The sequence below is a fragment of the Pelobates fuscus genome, chromosome 2 (assembly GCF_036172605.1).
Source record: "Pelobates fuscus isolate aPelFus1 chromosome 2, aPelFus1.pri, whole genome shotgun sequence".
Lineage (NCBI taxonomy): Eukaryota > Metazoa > Chordata > Amphibia > Anura > Pelobatidae > Pelobates > Pelobates fuscus.
In genome coordinates, this window is record NC_086318.1 from 71798152 (window position 1) to 71818695 (window position 20544).

General features: G+C 42.2%; 1 protein-coding gene across 1 annotated transcript in view; it reads left to right on the plus strand.

Annotated features, from left to right (window-relative positions):
* Positions 1–18170, plus strand: part of LOC134585488 (alpha-1,4-N-acetylglucosaminyltransferase-like) — a 72688-nt gene extending 54518 nt beyond the window's left edge. The window contains exon 3 of the mRNA XM_063440908.1: positions 17210–18170. Coding sequence (XP_063296978.1) covers positions 17210–17821 — 612 coding nt within the window. The 3' untranslated portion in view covers positions 17822–18170. The remainder of the gene's footprint in view (positions 1–17209) is intronic.
* The last annotated feature ends 2374 nt before the right edge of the window (positions 18171–20544 follow it).

The following is a 20544-nucleotide window of genomic DNA, read 5'->3' on the forward strand; positions in this document are numbered from 1 at the left end:
TAAGCTTGCTTTCACTCGTTTAACTCCTGGTGTCCTTAGATAGACATGTTGATAGCGTACTAGAAGAGCTCATGGCGATCTAGGGCCAGGGACTTAATCTTTTTTAAACTCAACATGTTCAATAGAGCGCTTACCATTATTCTATGCAGACCACGCCTATTGCCTCTGATCCTTGTGCAATGTTACATGCTAAAAAATGATCGTGGCCTGCAGCAAACATGTTATAACAGCTTGTTTATCTATATATTTTAAAAACTGTGCAAAGACCAAACTGTCATACAAATGTACATCTATGTTCCAACTGTGCTTACAAGTGCTGTCGTGGCAGTGTAAGATGTATTGTTATTATCTGCACAACAAAAATAAAGAATTAAAAAAATAAATAAAATTCTGATCAGAGTATAACATATGTTAAATAACCAAATTAGTGCATATGATCAATCTCACGTGTCACCGTGTATCCTCGTTTAAGAGGGTAAGGATCTCACTGCGCCAGCCGGCAACTAGTGTGCCACAGTCTCATTTGTGTCTTGCCAGGTGAGACCAGTCCTTAGAGATTTTCGTGGGCGATTTGCGAGTATCTGTAGTGTGGGTATTATCTTCCGTGTGTTCGATAGTAATGTCCCAATCCTTCAATAATTTCAGCCCATCCGGTATCGACTTTATCTGGTGTTCCGTACCGTTTTTCTTGAGAATGAGACATGTGGGGTAGCCCCATTTATAGGTGATTTCGGCGTTCCTTAGTGCCTTGGTAATCGGCATAAATTATTTACGCCTCATTAGGGTAGCAGCTGATAAGTCCACAAATAGCTTGATCTCTGCATATTGCGCCGGTATGTTGTTGGCTATCCGCGCCGCACGCATAATCTGTTCTTTGGCTGTAAAATAGTGCACCCGGGTGATCACATCCCTAGGTATAGATGGCGCCAGGAATCTGGGCTTCGGCAGCCTGTGTATGCGGTCTAGGCAAAGATCTCGATCTGTAAGTTCCGGGCATAGGGTTTTGAAGAGGGTTGTAGTGTACTCCCTCAGTGCTGACGGCCCAATATCTTCTGGTATCCCTCTCAGGCGGATATTGTTGCGCCTGTCTCGGTCCTCATGATCTGCTATTTTTGCTGTAAGGAAGGCGACTTTTTCCTCCAGGGAATCATAGGCCCCTGCCAGGGTGTTGTGGGCCTCAATAATTTCCTCAGACTTGTCTTCCAATAAAGAGGTTCTTTCTCCAATTGCTTGGATATCTGCCCTTACATCACGGGCTAGTTTAGAGAAGTCTGCTTGGAGAGATTGTTGCAGCTCTTGCAGCATTCTGTGGAGAGTCGTTTCCGACACTGGGAGAGTCGTTCCCAGCGAAATGGAAGTGCTGTCGCTCCTGTCAGAGTACGCTGCGGGTGATGAAGGGCCGCCGGCGCCATTTTGTGGAGACCGTCGCGGAGAGGTTAGTGCCGCGATCTGCAATGTAGCTGGTCGCATTTTGCTCTTTTTCGCTGTTTTTTGTGCCATGGTGTTTCGGGTGTCGGGTGGTTATATTTGGTAGCTGGTAAAGGTCGGTAATGCTCTTCTAATTGCTGTGGATTGTATACCCTCGTTGGAGCTGACGGCTCACACAACCATTTCCTCGAGCTGCCAGGCCACGCCCCCTCTATTGTTCCTTCTTTTAATGTTTTTTTACCTGAACTGTCATCTAGAATTCGATTGAAATCCTACGCTAGAAGTAACTTTTCCCGTTTTATCCTAGCCACTTTATCTAGAAGATTTAAAAAATATCTATTCAGAGGGTTATTAGGGGCATATACGTTAACTAGTGTATAAATTTCTGCTTGAATTTCCATTATCAATATAATAACTCTAGCTTCCTCATCAACCTCTTGATATATAATTTTAGCATCTATATAACTTCACTTATCAAAATAGCCATATCTCTTTCTCTTCTTCTCTAGTGAAGCAGATACCACTATTGGAAACCTTTGTGGGATGAATCTTAAGCTATCTACTCTTCTCCAATGCGTCTCTTTAAAAAAAATAAATTATTTGAGCTTTTTCCTTCTTAATATAATAAAATAAAATGGCTCGTTTACATGGAGAATTTAAACCCTGTGTGTTTAACGATATGATTTTAACCATTATGCTTTTTCTATATTATTATAATCCAGTAAAATGGCTCTATTATTTCAAAGTTTAAATCCTAGGATATTTCTGCATATACTTTTATCCATATTCTAATTGCAGTTTCTTCTCCAATTCCTTCAATGTCTCCACAACCACCTCAGTCACTCGCATCCTAAACAAACCATTCATACATCAGTACAGATCCCAAATATGAAGAACCCTTAATTGGGATCTCATCCTCAACAGGATATATCCTTAATAAGGAAAAAGCTGAGCTATGTTACTCCCATGACTTTATCTTACCCTTTAGCCCTTAAATCAGTTTAAACTATATCCGAAATTTCCCCAATATTCATAGAGACAGTTGTTATACAAGCAGTTATTTGCAGTTCCGACATTTCTTAACCCAAACATCTTATATATTTTTTTATTTTATTTTTCCTCCCTTCTGGTGGTACACCTATAACTATTCTAAAGTGAAAATAAACTATACTGTATTTACCTATATCTTCAAACCCTTTGCTCCTCTTACTGTTAACAGCTAAATGAATTTGTGCAATCCTAATTATTTATGTAAAACATTTTTCCAAATCTTAAACAGCAAAAAAAAAAAAAAAAAACTTTTTAGTGTAGTATTATTGTGATACTGTGCTTAATATCTCTGTGCACACTCTACGGATTTTCGTAAAATCTTAAATCTCAAAGAAACCCCTTTTAATAAACCCATTGTTATTGTGATACTGTGCTTAACATCTCCTTCCGTAATCATGCTCTAAACATTATTTCACTCTATTTTCCAACAATTTTGTGATTTTTTTCAGGTGAATCAAAGTACCCCCTAATCCCTTCATTCATTACTATAAGTTTGGTGGGAAAACCCCACCGATATGTTATATTGTTTTCCCTTAAACGTGTTGTGACTGACAAACTATTTTCTTGCTTTCCTAGTTTGAAAGGACAAGTCTGGAAAGACCTCTTTATCTTTAAACTCCCCTTGTTCTAATTCCTTTTGTCTTGAAGCTTTTACATTTTTTTTCTCTAAATGTGTAGGAATGACAGGCAATGATTATATCTCTTGGAAGCTCTTCAGGTAGTGTTCTCGGTTTAAATATTCAATGAGATCTTTCTAGAAAATCCACTTTATCATCAATATTAGAGCTTTAAAAAATTCAAAAAGGTAGGATTCAATATTGTCTTGAGTAATGGCTTCCGGAATGTTCCTTATTCTTAAATTATTTCATCTGCCTCTATCTTCTATATTTTTCATTCTCTCTTCTAAATCCGTTATTTTCCTTTGCTGTTTCTCAATTATCTGTCTTTGTTTTTCTGCCAGAAATTCTAGATTTTCCATTTTTTGTTCATTAACTTTAACTTTTTAACTTTTTGTCCGATCTCCATTAAATCTTTTTTTAAAGCAGCATAATTCCCCTGCATTTCTTTTTTTTTTGTGAATATAATTTTTATTTATTTGTTGTTCAAGTTTTAGGAAACAGTGAGACTCGCAGGTCTCCAGGGTGAGTTACTGTAAGAAGAAAAAGCTAGTGTCAGTTCGGGCTCGCAGGCCCACAATGTTAACGGACTCGCAGGTCCCTGTTATCGGGTTTCATGTGTCTCTTATAGTACATGTCTTTGTACGTGTTACAGTTGGAGTAAACCACATTTACAATATCCTTCTTTGTTTAAGATTAGAGAATAATATGTACATATTCGGTATATATAGAGTGAGCACCATTAACTGCGATCTTTAGGAACAGAGTAAGACTTAGCACCCTTTCCTCCTTTTTCTATTTCTTTTGTCCCCCCCCTGTGTTATGACCCATGTCCCGTACTCCATCCTCCTGCAAGAGGCTAAGATGGGGTGATGGGGTTGAGCCCATCTCCCTGCAAGGTGGGACCGCGGCATTTATCGCACAGAGCCGGGGGAGACCCAACCCGCACAGCTTAGGAACAACCGGGCTTTGCCGCTCTTTGTGGTGTTTAGCTGACAGGATGGGCTAGGCTACAGATCCGCCCCCTCCCCCTGACTCCGTACGACAGTAGCAAGTAATGGTGTACAGTGGGGGTCCTCTATCAGTGTACATAACTGAGCAAAGGGGCACCTGTTTCAACCGGGGCTCCTCGGTGTTCTCGCAATATCCCAAATACTTTTCACAAGATTGTTCATGTTCATGAGCTATTATTTGTTTCGTACATATCATTTGCGGTTCGTGTTTTGTACGTGCTGGGGCTCGCAGGCCTCCATTCCAACCTCTACTGTTAGGCGACTCGCAGGTCCCTTTGTCTTGGGTTGAGCAGTTTTGCCCAGGTTGGGTTCATGTGCCCCTCACAGTAACTGCTTGTGTGTCGTGTGTGTATTTTTATTGGTGTGTCTGTGTTGTGGGTTTTGGGTTCCCCGGTTCCGGGTGGGTGGTTGTGTGCATGTTTGTGTTACTCCCGGGCGTTTCGGAGGTTATCATGTTCATTGGTCATGTGTGCTATAGGGGTTGTATTCCAAGTAGGTTGGGGGGTTCGAGCGGTTCCGTGTGTGTCTCTGTTCAGGGCTCGAGTGTCCCTTGTAGGGATAGGTGTTGTAGAATGGGTTGGGGTAGTTGTACCGCGTGGGTTGTTGGGGAGGAGGGGGGGAAGGATAGTCGAGGGGAGGGAAGGGGGTCTGGGTTAGTCAACTGTCTGTCATCCTCTGTCGTCTGGAGTGTGGGTTCTGAGTCCTATCTGTCTGTGTTGTGGTGTCCGTCAGTTCCGAGTTCCAGTTGGAAGCCTTCCTTTGCTGTCTCAAGGATCCAGTACGTCCATATGTCCATGTAGGTCGTTGGGGTGGTATTGGCCGTCATAGTCAGTTCCTCTATTGTCCTGAGTTCCTCCATTTGGCTGAACCAGGTTGTGAGCGGACGTGTTACATTTTGTTTCCAGTATTGGGAGAGCACTTGTTTGGCTACATTAAGTATTCTAATGGTCATGGATTTTTTGTATTTAGAGTGGGGAACGGAAGTGTGATGTAGGAGCATTGCTGCCGGTTCCAGGGGGGGCGGTGCATTTGTGAAATTCTCCAGCATTTTGTGTATCCTCTCCCAATATGGTTTCATCATTGCGCAATCCCACCAGATGTGTTTTATGGTGCCTTCCTCCTGTACGCATCTCCAGCATAGTCTGGAGTGGTCTGGGTCTATTTGGTGGAGGAGGTGTGGTGTCCTATACCAGTGCGTTAGTAACTTGTAGACTGTTTCTTGTGTTTTACTATGTGTGGAGCAATGGTGCGTGAGATAGCAGATGGATTCCCATTCCGCGTCTGTGAGTGTGTTGCCGAAGGCAGCCTCCCATTTCCCCATGAAAAGGGGTGTCTCAGATGGGGTTTCTGTTTGTAGCATGGAGTGTAGGAAGGATACTCCATGTGGGAGTGGGTCTGTGTATGTATGCATTTATTTTTTTATTTGTTACAGCTATACCTCTAGACATTCTTTTAAATAATCCGGAATAATCATTTGCAGCTCAGCTGAGTTTTCTTTTCCCACATTATCATATCCAACTCCATTATTTTTAGTTGTAACAGCTTTAATTGGGGTAATTAGCTGAGAGATTTCTGAAGTTTTTTATCTACTGTTGGAATGAAAAAGTTTGAAAGTCCCTCATCCTGCTTATCTTTCTTTTCCCAATCTTTTTTTTGGGGGAGGTCGTTGGTCCTCTTTTTGTTCTACTGTTTTTCTAGTTACCATAACTGGGGTGAGTTTTTACAAATTATAGTTGAAAAATAATTCCCACTTGTGTAGGCTTCTGTAACCCCTTAGTGACCAGGCCATTTATTAATTTTATTACCGTTAAGGACCAGGGCTCTTTTTACATTTCTGCAGTGGTTGTGTTTAGATGTAATTTGCCTCTTACACATTTACTGTACCCATACATATTATATACCATTTTTCTCGCTATTAAATGTTCATTCTAAAGATACCATTATTTTCATCATATCATATAATTTACTAGAAAAAAAAAAGTAAAATATGATAAAAAAAAAAGCAAAACAAAACCACAGTTGGCCATCATGCACCCATGTCCCAGTTGGAACATGTCTGAAGCCGGCCAATGTAATTCACCTCCGTCAAACTGTATGTTTTTGAAAAGTACACACCCTAGGGCATTTCACATGGTGGCTTTTCAACACTTTACATGCACTAATTCTACCACCAGTCTCTGTCAAACGTTTTTGTGGTGTTATTTTTCACTCACACATTCTACTTTGGGCATAGATTCTAAGCTCCTGTTAGGTGTTACTGCCAAAGGACACCCCAATATGTACTCGGCATCATCTCCCGAGTACATCGATAACACTCATGCATACGTTTGTCGGGTTCACTGGGGGGTGCAAAGCAAAATGTCTGATATGCGTTTTTCAAATTTTACATATCTTGTTTGCCTATCTTCCTTTTGGGGGCCTTATCAGATATCCCAATGTATTTTCTTGCCATGTAAAAGTTGACACCCCACAGTAGTTGAAGAACGTGTGTGGAGGTAACTGTTCAATCCTCAATTTTACACACGCACACCGCTTTTTGACTGTGATTTAGGAGAGCCCGTTGTTGGTTATTGCAAGAAAACACCACAGGTTGTTTTCTGCGAGGCCTCCTAAGGACACCCATGCCCCCCATGCATAGGTCTGCCAGGATTTTGGGAAGGTACGGTTACAATTGTATGACTTGACATTTGAGTTGAAATTGAAAGTATGTCTTCTGATAGGCCTATCTTTAGCTTGGGGCTTATCACATACCCCAGTTTTATATATCGCCACAAAAGGGTACATACTTGAAACGTAGACACCCCGAGGTATTGCATGTGGAGTGCTTTGATGCAACTTTTTTTAGCCAGACAAAAAATTAAAAAAGTTGAAGAACGTGTGTGGAGGTAACTGTTCAATCCTCAATTTTACACACGCACACCGCTTTTTGACTGTGATTTAGGAGAGCCGTTGTTGATTATTGCAAGAAAACACCCCGGGTTGTTTTCTGTGAGGCCTCCTAAGGACACCCATGCCCCCCATGCACGGGTAAATGTAACAAAGCCCCCCTCCCACCCACCCCCAAAAAAATGAACGGCAAATGTTAAAAAATAAATTAAAAATGGACCAGCGTGTGGTATCGTTTGAAGCAGTTGCCAATGCAGAGTCCAGGCTGTCCAGGGCAATCAGGACAGTAATATACACGCTTTTCTCTGCCCCCTCTTAGAACAGACCCTGCATCTTTTTTGGGGATTCTGCTTTGCCGCAATAGGGGGAATTTTAAAAATAAAATGTGTAGCCCCAACTCTGCTCTCTCCCATCACCGCCCGGGGAGCAGGTGCATCACGGTACAAAATCCCCAAAATGATCTGGAGCTGAAACTGTAAAAATCTCAGTTGCGTCCCGGGGTTTGCTTTTTTGAACAACAAGAAAGCGTTGTGGGTTGCAATCTGCATTAGGTAGATTGCAACCTTTTTGTACCAGGCCCTTGTCTTTCGTATAACTAGGTAGGGCTGCAGCAGCTGATCTGCCAGATCAACCCCACCCATATGACGGTTATAGGCCTTGATGCACACTGGCTTCCTCATTCTCTCAGCTCTGCCACATACAGGGACCTCCACAGTCCCCTCAGTGTGGATGGTGGTAAGAAGGTACACATCCTTCTTGTCTCTGTACTTAACTGCCAACAGCTCCTCTTGGTGCAGAGCTGAGGTCTCCCCCTTCGTAGCCGGGTGCGTGCAAGTTGTCCTGGGAAACCTGTGCTGTTCTTTTTAATTGTGCCGCAAGCTACTGTATCAAAACAGTACAGTAGCTTGAACAAAGGGACACTTGTATAAAAATTGTCAGTATACAAGTGGTACCCTTTGTTCATCAGGGGGAATATCAGGTCCCAGACAATCTTGCCACTGGTTCCCATATGTTCTGGGCAACCTGGAGGGTCAAGGTGGCTATCCTTTCCCTCGTACACTCGGAAGGCCTGAGTATACCCAGTCTCGCTATCACAGAGCTTATACATCTTTACACCATACCTAGAGTGCTTGGAAGGAACATACTGCTTGAATCCCAGCCTTCCCTTATACTTCATCAGGGATTCATGCACGCATATATTCCTTCCAGGTGTATAAGCCTCTGCAAACCTGGCAGCAAAGTGGGTAATTAGGGGGTGGATTCTATACATCCTGTCAAACTGGGGATGCTCCCTAGGGGGACACAGGCTGTTGTCACTGAAGTGCATGAAATGCAGAATCATTTCATACCTCTTCCTCAACATACATTGGGAGTAAAGGGGGGTAGAGCAGATGGGGCTACTACTCCAGTAGGAGCGGATGGAGGGCTTCTTTATGATGCCCATCAGCATAGTCAATGCCCAGAATCTTTTAAATTCTGGCACATCGATGGGGGCCCATTGCTGCTTTGCCAAAAAAGAGTCCGGATTTGTAGCTCGGAATTGATGGGCATATAAATTAGTTTGGGCGACAATGTTCCCCAATACATCATCGCCCAGAAACACCTCCATAAACTGCTGAGGGCTAAATCCTGTGACATCCAAATTAATGCCAGGATTTGCAGTAGAGGATGGGATGTCTGGCCTCTGGCGATGAGGCACTACCCACTCCTCAGCAGTTCTGCCAGCTGGAGCAGCACGTCTCCTTCTGGCAGGGGGACTAGCAGGCACAGATTCAACATCACCAGATACATCACTAGCAGTAGACACTGTATCTAGTGATGATGTATCTGAGCACCTAGCAGGGTCAAAATCAGGGTCAGAGTCTGACATAGACGCGTCAGACTCTAGCGCAAGGGTGGCATATGACTGCTCGGCGTGGGTTGACTTCCGTGACCCATGTGACATGATCACAATCACTTTACTTTGTGACCTGTCACTAAAAAAAAAAAATTATAACCCCTGAAAAAATGAACAGACAGCAAAATAAGTGATGCTGTGCAAGAGCCTGTGATCTGTATAGTGATCACTGGCAGGACAGGGGTTAATCGTTCTGAAAAGAGCTTTTGGGTCTCAAAAAAGAAAAAGAATCACAAAAAATGAACCCCTAAAAAAAAGGCACAAACAGCAGAAAAGTGCTGCTGTGCAAGAGCCAGTGATTATAGTGATCACTGGCAAGACAGGGGTTAATGGCTCTGAAAAGAGCCTTTGGGTCTCAAGATTTTACAAATCCCTACCTATAAATACCTAAATCTCTCTAGCTAAACCACAGATCTCTCTCCCTCTCACGCTAAAACACAAGTGAAGAGAGGGAGGCAGATCCACACTAATCAGAGAAATGGGGAACACACTTGGGATGAAATTGCTAATGGGGCAAGCTGTGATTGGATGACCCCAGCCTGCCCCTTATGATGCTGCATGCTTGGGACGCCCCCAGAAGCCCCATGATTCACTACCTTTAGAAAAAAAAGGGGGGGGGAGTTAATATTGATCATTTTATTTATTTTATATTTATTTTTTATATATATATTATTATATATGCACTGAGTGCCAGGACCCCTCAAGGCACTCATCACATGCAGAGCATCACTGCTATACTATCAGAGCTTCCAGAGCCAAGGTCATTATGGACTGTTTTCTGCCAGACGTATCTGATACGTCCGCGGTCGGGAAAGGGGTTAAACATATTTCTTCTTCTTTTTTTTTCAAACACAACAGCACTTTAAATTCTCAGGATTATGGCTTATATTCTTCTATAAAGTCACTTTTACATACAGGTTTAGGTTCTGCTTTCAACAAAGTACTTATACATGTACTGTTATATACTGTTTAGAACTGTTGTTTGTAGATATACCCTCTCTCTCTCTCTTTAATTCCAGTGCACATGTTTTACAATTTTTTTCGCCTTCAGCAATATTCTTCCATAAATAGGATTTGAAACTGCTATTTACAGATATTCCCTTTAGTTTCCACACGTAATTTCGCCAAGTTCATCTTACAGCAATATTCTTTCTTACATTCTGTTAGAAAACTGCCATTTACAGATAATCCCTCTCTGCTTTTTTCTGTCCCTTTTCATCTGTTTTATAACATGTTTCAAGCCACAATCCCTTAATTAATTAAGCCATTCAGTCTGATATTCTTAATTAGAGAAGAATCGAGGGGGACGAGTATGGAGCTTTGGGGAACACCACATTTAACTGGAAGAGGGAGGGAAGCACTATCAGAAATGGCCACATATTGCAATCGGTCCGAAACCAGGTTAGCGGACGATCACCAATGAGTTTTTAAGTTATAATGCCATGGTCTACTGTGTCAAAGGCCTTGGCAAAGTCAAGGAAAATAGCTCCAGTTAAGTCTCCTTGTTCCATGCCAATTTGGATATCATTGCAAACTTTTAAGAGGTCATTCGAAGTTGAGTGATTTGGACGAAGGCCTGATTGATCAGGGGTCAGATAATTTGATTGTTGATAATATTCACATAGTTGTGTGTGGATGCATTTTTCAATACAATACAATACAGGGAGCAATGATATTGTGCGATAGTTAGATCCCAAAGTATTGTCACCACTTTTATGGATAGGTACAACTTTTGCAGTCTTCCAAAGTTTGGGTATATATCCTGACACCAGGTTTAGCAATTGCTGGCTCACTGAGCTTCAGCAACATTGCTGGGGTTTGATCAATGTGTTTGGGGTGTTATTGGTGGGTTAAGGTTATGCCCATACACATTTACCCTCTACCTACGCACAAGTAATTCACAACTCCACAACATTTCTCCAAAAGATGAATTAAATAAGTGAAAAGCAAATATGTTTTTTTTGTTGTTTTATTTATTTATTTTTTAGGGAGGGGAGGGGGATTTATGTTTGGAATATTTTTCTATGTGAAAGAAAGTTATGAGTAGCTATTTTTTGTGTTTTAGGTGCAGTTTTACTTTTCTCTATCAATGTAATTAGCTCAACCGAAAGACAAATCAATCAACTTATTTACAGCTTTGGCAGATTCAAACATCCACCGAAAGGAAGATGATCAGAATCCCACATTTAGTTGAAACAACCATATCTATTTTTCTTAGTAATAACTGAATAGATGCATTCTTACATATTTATGTAAATAATCTACAATTATTTCATTAAACTCCAGTGTCCATTTTATCAATAAACATAAAAAATGTACTATCCTGTTTAAATTCATTTTCCTTCTAGATTAATCACAAGAAGGAAAGATACTGGATTCATGTAAGCTCCGATGCTAATGTACTCTCAATGCGACCAGTTCCACATGAGAATTTTCTTGCAGCAGAAACTTTAAGTGAATACAAATACAAAAAGATAAGTCCTGCGGTCACTCCCATCACTCCAGGGTTGCAGCAACGACCACAGTACACATCAGCCCCAATATGTAGTAAAAACCAAAGAAAAAAAGTTACCTGCACTCTCTCCTAAATCCCTTTGTTTATTTAAACCAGTGGTAGTCAACCTTTTTTTACCTACCGCCCACTAATGCAACTTTTTGGTTGAAAAAATTTCCTTACCGCCCACCAGTTTTCGCGCAAATGCAGAATATTTTTTAGAAAGGAGGGTGTTTTACAAAAAATAAATGTACTTACATTTATCTTTTTATTTCTACTTAATGCAGGTTTATAAGGTTTTTAACTTTATAAAGTTTAATGAGAAAACAATAAAGTAAATTGAAATTACCTTTACTAGTGATTAATGAGATCCTTGAGGTTGATGCTGCGAGACTAAATATTTGATATCTGGTTCGATTTTCGTAAGGAACAAACGAAGGTCTCTTTCAGTGATATTCAGACGACTTCTCTGTTTGCGCATAATATGATTTCTCATATTATCTCTCTATGATTTTTCTTGTGCGTCAGCTCATCTCCTCTCCCTCCTCAATTCCCCTCCCCACTTTTTTTTCCCCCTTTTTTCTATTTTTTAACCTTCCTTGTAGCAATGCCCAGTAGGAAGGCTGAGCTAGGTAGCCCACTTACTATATAGTCCACTATAACAGACAGACACACGTACAAGACACACGTACAAGACACACATACAGACACACATACAGACACACACACGACACACATACATACACACACACGACACACATACATACACACACACGACACATACATACACACACGACACATACACACACACACATGACAAATACACACACACATACACACACGACACATACACACACACACGACACATACATACACACACACGACACATACATACACACACACACGACACATACATACACACACACAACACATACACACACACGACATACATACACACACACACACACACACACACAACACACATACAGACACACACGACACATACATACACACACACGACATACATACACACACACATACACACACGACACATACACACACACACGACACATACATACACACACACGACACATACATACACACACACGAGACATACATACACACACACAACACATACACACACACGACATACATACACACACACACACACACAACACACATACAGACACACATACAGACACAAATACAGACACATAGATACACAAATACAGACACATAGATACACACACACGACACATACATACACACACACACACGACACATACATACATGACACATACAGACACACACGACACATACAGACACACACGACACACACACGACACACATACATACACACACACATACATACATACATACATACACACACACGACACATACATACACACACACACACGACACATACAGACACACATGACACATACAGACACACACAACACATACAGACATACACGACACACACACACGTACATACACACACACACGACACATACATACACACACGACACATACATACACACACACACACACACATACACACACACACAACACACATACAGACACAAACACACACACACACGACACATACAGACACACACGACACATACACACACACATACACACACACATACATACACACACATACACACATACATACATACACACACACACATACACATACACAAGACACACACGACACATACAGGAACACAGACAGACACACATACACACAAGACACATACATACAGACACACACAAGACACACATACCAACAGACAGTCACACATACACACACACACACAAGACACACATATATACAGACACACACACACACACACACACACACACAAGACATACATACAAAGACACACACACACACACACATTATATTTAAGTCACCCTCCTGTTTCCTACCTTTTAGATTCAGGAGGGTGACTTTCCCTGGGGTCCAGTGGTGGCTCAGGTGGATGGGAGTCAGAGTTCCCACTCTGACTCCCTGGTCTTCCTCCCGCGCGGCTCTCAGGGTTAGCTGGGAGGAGTGATGTGCAGTCACTTCCTCCCAGCTCTGCGATGTCATCACAGGGGGCCCGGTCGCGCTGTTAAAGCGCCCAGCGCTGACCGGGCCCCCTTACAATCCACATCCATCGGGTGGCCCTGACAGCATGGGCCACCCGATGGACCCCTCCATATGCGGCCCCGGCGGTTTGCCGCGCGGGCCGGAGCCGCAATTTGTCACGGCGGTACCCAGTCGCAGGGGTACCGCCGGCTCGCACCCGCCCGCCCGTCCGCCCGGTCGTCAAAACCTGGAAATCCCTACCGCCCACCTGAAATCCTAAAACGCCCACTAGTGGGCGGTAGGGACCAGGTTGATGACCCATGATTTAAACAAATGGAGGTCATTTAGTTACTCCAATGGCCGTTGGAGGGAATGCCCGCTTGCCAACGTCAAGGCAGACCCCACTAAGTGGGTCCCACACTGACCCCTGAACAAAGTTATAAAAAAATTAAACTATCAATAATTGTTGAGCTACAGTGAATAATTTATACAGTTAGCTTGGTTTATATGTGCCTATTATTTCAAAATAATCTTTACAATAAGATCATAATTAATAAAGAATATCTTAAGTTATATAATAACTATTTTCTAGAATGCTGCTAGTATTCAATCATGGATGATAGGGTTTACTGCGGAGATCAAGCATGCTCCAACCCCCCTCGCTCCCTTCCCCCTTGTGGACCGGCGGTTATCCCGATCCTCCCTGGGGTGACATCACATTCACCTAGCCCAGACTTGATGGATCCCACAAAGCAGGATTATTGAAATCTGCAAGCTAAGATGGCCGCCACCACAATGCCCTTAGCAACTCTGAATCCCACGACCTGGGCCACACAGGAAGACCGCATAGCCATGGCATTTGAGCACTTTCAGCCCGATCCGGCGGCTCCCTGTGGCCTTAATAGGCCCCTGATCTTCATGCAATGCCCTATAGGCCCCACATGCTACCTTGAGTGGCCTTCACTCACCGCAAGCTGATGAAGGATGGCAATGGGCCTAAAGATCAAGTCCGGCCTGCAACCTCACATGGCACTTAAGGGCTGGTGCAAAGAATTGTATTTTGGCGCAGGGCTGGCAGGGTCCTATAACGCTGGACTTTTGTAAAGTCTCTTGCTAGGTGTGCTCATTGCAGGGCATAGGTTAAGCAGAGGGATAACCTTGGATAAGCTCTTACATTCATAACTATGGGGTATCTGTTAGTTTTTATAAGTTGTGTTTTTATAAAGTTAGTTTTCACACTCAGGGATACTCATTTCTAAGCAACATGTCAGTTAATATAGTGTGACTCCTTTCTTATGTGTATACTCTGACATCTGCAAATCTCTATTGAGTACTTCAGTGAGGGAAAAATAATTTTGTCCCCTGCTGATTTTAAACGTTTGCCCATTGCCCACTCTCACTGTTAAAATATACCTACCATTAATATTATAGACTGATCATTTCTTTGTCAGTGGACAAACAATCCAAATCATCAGGGGATCAAATATTTTGTACCTTACTGTATATATATAGTCCAAAGAAAAAGAGTGCACTCTCGGGTCATTTCAATGTGATTTATTTGGATATTTTACATAATGTTTGTCCCAATCGACGTTTCGACCCTGATGGGTCGAAATATATATATATATATATATATTTTTATTGTTGGAATATTGTTCTATGGTTAAGTGAATTTATGAATAGCATTAAACTTTGCTAGGTTTCATATTATACAGGGCCGGCCTGTCCATTGGCCCCAGCCAATGTGATTTATTTGGATATTTTACATAATGTTTGTCCCAATCGACGTTTCGACCCTGGTGGGTCGAAAAATATATATATATATATATATATATATATATATTTTTTTTTTTATTGTTGGAATATTGTTCTATGGTTAAGTGAATTTATGAATAGCATTAAACTTTTCTAGGTTTCATATTATACAGGGCCAACCTGTCCATTGGCCCCAGCGGGGCCACGGCTCTAGGCGGCACTTTTACACTGTAAAGTGCCTGCTGTTGGGTCTGGGCCGCTGTTGGGTCTGGGCTATGCCTATATATATTGTGATTACCGATATATATATATATATATATATATATATATATATATATATACACACAGTTCTGGGCCCCTACTACATTGTCCTGTGGAGAGGGGGCGAGGAAGTCTTATGTTCCCCTCCAATAGCTTTATATCTGCTCCTCTCGCAAACCGCCAAGGCAATGCTCAGGCATGCATTAACTGCCGTGCTGAGCCAAAGGAACTGGCGGCAACGCTTATTCAACTTGCGAGAGGAGAAAACATGAAGGCTCGGGAGGGAAAGATGCGCCTTCTCCACAGGACACAGCAAAATGTGCCACTGGACCACCATGGAAACTAGTGTCCCCCTCCCTGACCACAGGGAAGAAACAGAGAAGGGGAAATACAGTAAAACATAAATTTAAGAAAACTGATCATCCCTCACAGCCCCACTACACACACTACATCTACTACACACATTGCATGTACTAGACATAGACACTGCATCCACTTCATGCACTACACACAGACACTGCATCCACTACACACACTACATGCACTACACATACTGAACACACTTCATGCACTACACACAAACACTGCACCCACTACACACACTGCACACACTTCATGCAGTACGCAGAGACAGTGCATCCACTACATGAAGTACACACATACACTGCATCCACTACACATACTACATGCACTGCACACAGACACTGCATCCACTACACACACTACATCAACTACACACAGACACTACATCCACTACACACACTACATGCACTACAAACAAGCACTGCATCCACTACACATTACATGCACTACACACCGACACTGCATCTACTTCACACATTGCATGCACTCCACACCAACACTGCATACACTACATGCACTACACACACTACATACACTAAACATACACCGCATACACTACATGTATTACACACAAACAGTGCATCCACTGCACACACTACATGCACTACACACAGACACTGCATCCACTACATGCACTATACACAGGCACTGCCTCCTCTACACACACTCTCTGCATCCACTACACTTCACACAATACATAAACACTGCACACACTACACTGCATCAACTACACAAACACAGACAATGCACCCACTACACAGACACTGCACCCACTATCATGCACCCACTACACAAACACCAACACTGCACCAACTACACAACATCCACTACAAAGACACTTCACTCACTACACTGCATCCACTACACACACACAAACACACACTGTATCCACTATACACATGCATACAATGCATTTACTATACACACTGAATACAATACACACACTGCATGTCCTGGATGTGCGCAAGGTTTGTGGGGGTGGGGTGAGTGGGCAGCATTTCATCCTTCGACCCAGGCAGCACAATGTTATGGACCGGCCCCAGTGTTATAGGTACAGTTTCCCTTTTCTCTATCACTGGAATTAGCTTAACCGAGTGAAGTGTTAGTAAACAGACAAATCAGTCAAGTTATATAAAGATTTGATACATTTGAAAATACGGAAAAAGGTCAGATGATTAGAAGCCCAAATAGTTTTTTCTTATTAATGATTGAATGGGTTAAATTTGATTAAAATGGCTGAATTCTAACATACTTGTAACATTAATCTGCTATTCATTTACTGTTTAGTGTTTAAATAAATTCCAGCTTCTAATTTATAAAATAAACATAAAATATTTAATATCCTGTTTAATTTCACTTCCCTTCTAGATTAATCCCAAGAAGGAAATATATTGGATTAATGTAAGCGCCGATGGTTCAAGATTAGCTTCTATATGGAAATATGGTGGCTTATATCTTGATGCTGATGTAATCTCAATGCGACCAGTTCCACATGAGAATTTTCTTGCAGCAGAAACTTTAAGTGTTTGCAGCAATAGTGTTTTTGGACTTAATCGCCATCATAACTTCACCTGGAAATGTATGGAAGACTTTGTGAAAAACTACAAGGGAGAAATATGGGGATATCAGGGACCATCCCTCTTTACACGTATTATGAAACAGTGGTGTGTGCTGCCTCCATTTAAAAATACAGAAGATGTCACTTGTGGTAATATCCCCTACTTAAACCCTCAACGTTTCTATCCTATTCCTTGGGGAACTTGGACAAGATACTATGATGTTTGGGAAGAGTTACCATCTTTTAATAACTCATATTCTTTGCATATTTGGAATTATATGAATAGAAATAATGAAAAAACTGTGGTTGCTGGAAGTAACACGCTCATGGAAAATCTTTTTCAGCGCTACTGCCCAACAACCTATGCATCTCTATTAAATAATCATAAAAAACCACACTCTCCTTTAATCTCACGTGCTTAACTGGTCTTGATGTGGGCAATACCTCAGTCAAGCAACAGGCAAAAGAAAGTGATGGTCCTGGCACTCAAGGTTAGGTAACAAGCAGATTTATTATACAAACACAGCATCTGCCATTCTCCAATAGATCTGCTTCTTACTTAACCTTGAGTACCTGGACCATCCCTTTCTTGCCTACTGCTCATAAATAGATCTGTTTATTAAATATAATGGAATTATAATGATAGGTACCTTGACCCCAGGCTCAAGCTACTAAGATGACTTGTGACATTCTGTGGTTTTCGAGGAGACAATTGCAACTTCCCCCATTAACCCACCTTCTGATGTCCAAATGTTTTTATATATATAAATATATATATATATATATATATATATATATATATATATATATATATATATATATATATATAACCATTGCAATATGCTTAGTTCTGTAATTTCCTTTTATGGGATAGTGTGACTTCACCCATCTGGTTTTTGGTGCGCAAGTCACAAAGCTGTCTTTACAAAGTAGTATATAATCTGTAAACGTACACAATAAAATAGGGAAATAATCTTTGAATCACATACTGTCTGGTCTGATTACTTTCTCCGAGCAGCTCGTAATAAAAGTGTCAATTTGGTTTCCACCTGAACATATCTCCTGGTAAATTAATATCTGTGTCAATTGGTGCTGAACAGCCGGGAAGGAAACAATCCATTAAATCCGGACGAAATACTTGGAAACCGAGGGTTGTAGACAGTGGCTCTTAAGCTGCAGCAGTAAGAAAAATGTTTACTTTTCCAGTGGCGCCCCCCCTTGTGCCCCCCCAATTCAAATTAAAGTCGGGAGCTCTGCGTCTCCCTTCTCACGCTGCAGCAGCACTGTAACTGCGGCCAGAGAGGGCGCTGTGTGCTGGGAGGACTTCCTCCAGGATCATAGCGAGCAGCGCAGGGGAGAGACAGAGAGAGGAAGATCAGCTCTGCACAGAGGCATCCAGGCAGCTGCTGGTAAGTGTTACTCAGACTGTGGGAAGGGGGGGCGGTCAGTCGGTGTGTGTATGGATCAGTCTGTGTGTAGGGGGGGGCAGTCTGTGTGTGTATGGATGATCAGTCTGTGTGTGTATGGATGATCAGTCTGTGTGTGTATGGATGATCAGCCTTTGTGTGTATAGATGATCAGTCTGTGTATGTATGTATGGATCAGTCTGTGTGTAGGGGGGGTCAGTCTGTGTATGTATGGATCAGTCTGTGTGTGTATGGATTAGTCTGTGTGTGTATGGATCAGTCTGTGTGTGTATGGATCAGTATGTGTGTATGGGTCAGTCTGTGTGTATGGATCAGTCTGTGTATGTATGGGTCAGTCTGTGTATGTATGGATCAGTCTGTATGTATGGATCAGTATGTGTGTGTGTATGGAGCAGTCTGTGTATGTATGGATCAGTCTGTGTATGTATGGGTCAGTCTGTGTATGTATGGATCAGTCTGTGTGTGTGTGTGTGTGTGTATGGATCAGTCTGTGTATGTATGGATCAGTCTGTGTGTAGGGGGGTCAGTCTGTGTATGTATGGATCAGTCTCTGTGTGTGTATGGATCAGTCTGTGTATGTATGGATCAGTCTGTGTATGTATGGATCAGTCTGTGTATGTATGGGTTAGTCTGTGTATGTATGGGTTAGTCTGTGTATGTATGGGTTAGTCTGTGTATGTATGGGTTAGTCTGTGTATGTATGGATCAGTCTGTGTATGTATGGATCAGTCTGTGTATGTATGGATCAGTCTGTGTGTATGTATGGATCAGTCTGTGTGTAGAGGGGGTCAGTCTGTGTATGTATGGATCAGTCTGTGTGTATGTATGGATCAGTCTGTGTATGTATGGATCAGTCTGTGTGTAGGGGGGGTCAGTCTGTGTATGTATGGATCAGTCTGTGTGTGTGTATGGATCAGTCTGTGTGTAGGGGGGTCAGTCTGTGTGTGTATGAATCAGTCTGTGTGCAGGGGGATCAGTCTGTATATGTATGGGTCAGTCTGTGTATGTATGGGTCAGTCTGTGTATGTATGGGTCAGTCTGTGTGGTGGGGGGGCAGTCTGTGAGTGTATGGGTCAGCCAATGAGTGTATGGGTGTGGGGTGGTCAGTCTGTGTATGTATGGGTCAGTCTGTGTATGCATGGATCAGTCTGTGTGTGTGTATGGATCAGTCTGTATGTATGGATCAGTCTGTGTGGGTGTGTATGGATCAGTCTGTGTATGTATGGATTAGTCTGTGTGTAGGGGGGAGTCAGTCTGTGTATGTATGGGTCAGTCTGTGTATGTATGGATCAGTCTGTGTGTGTGTATGGATCAGTCTGTGTATGTATGGATCAGTCTGTGTGTAGGGGGGGCAGTCTGTATATGTATGGATCAGTCTGTGTATGTATGGGTCAGTCTGTGTGGGGGGGCAGTCTGTGATTGTATGGGTCAGCCAAGTGAGTGTATGGGTGTGGGGGGGTCAGTCTGTGTATGTATGGGTCAGTCTGTGAGTGTATGGGTCAGTCTGTGTATGAGTGTGGGGCGTCAGTCTGTGTATGTATGGGTTAGTCTGTGTAAGGGAGCAGTCTGTGTGTGGGGGGCAGAGTGTGTGTGTATGGGTCTATCTGTGTATGGGTCTATCTGTGTATGGGTATGTCTGTGTATGTGTATGGGTCTGTCTGTGTATGTGTATGGGTCAGTCTGTGGGTTTGTATGGGTCAGTCACTGTAAGTGCTTGA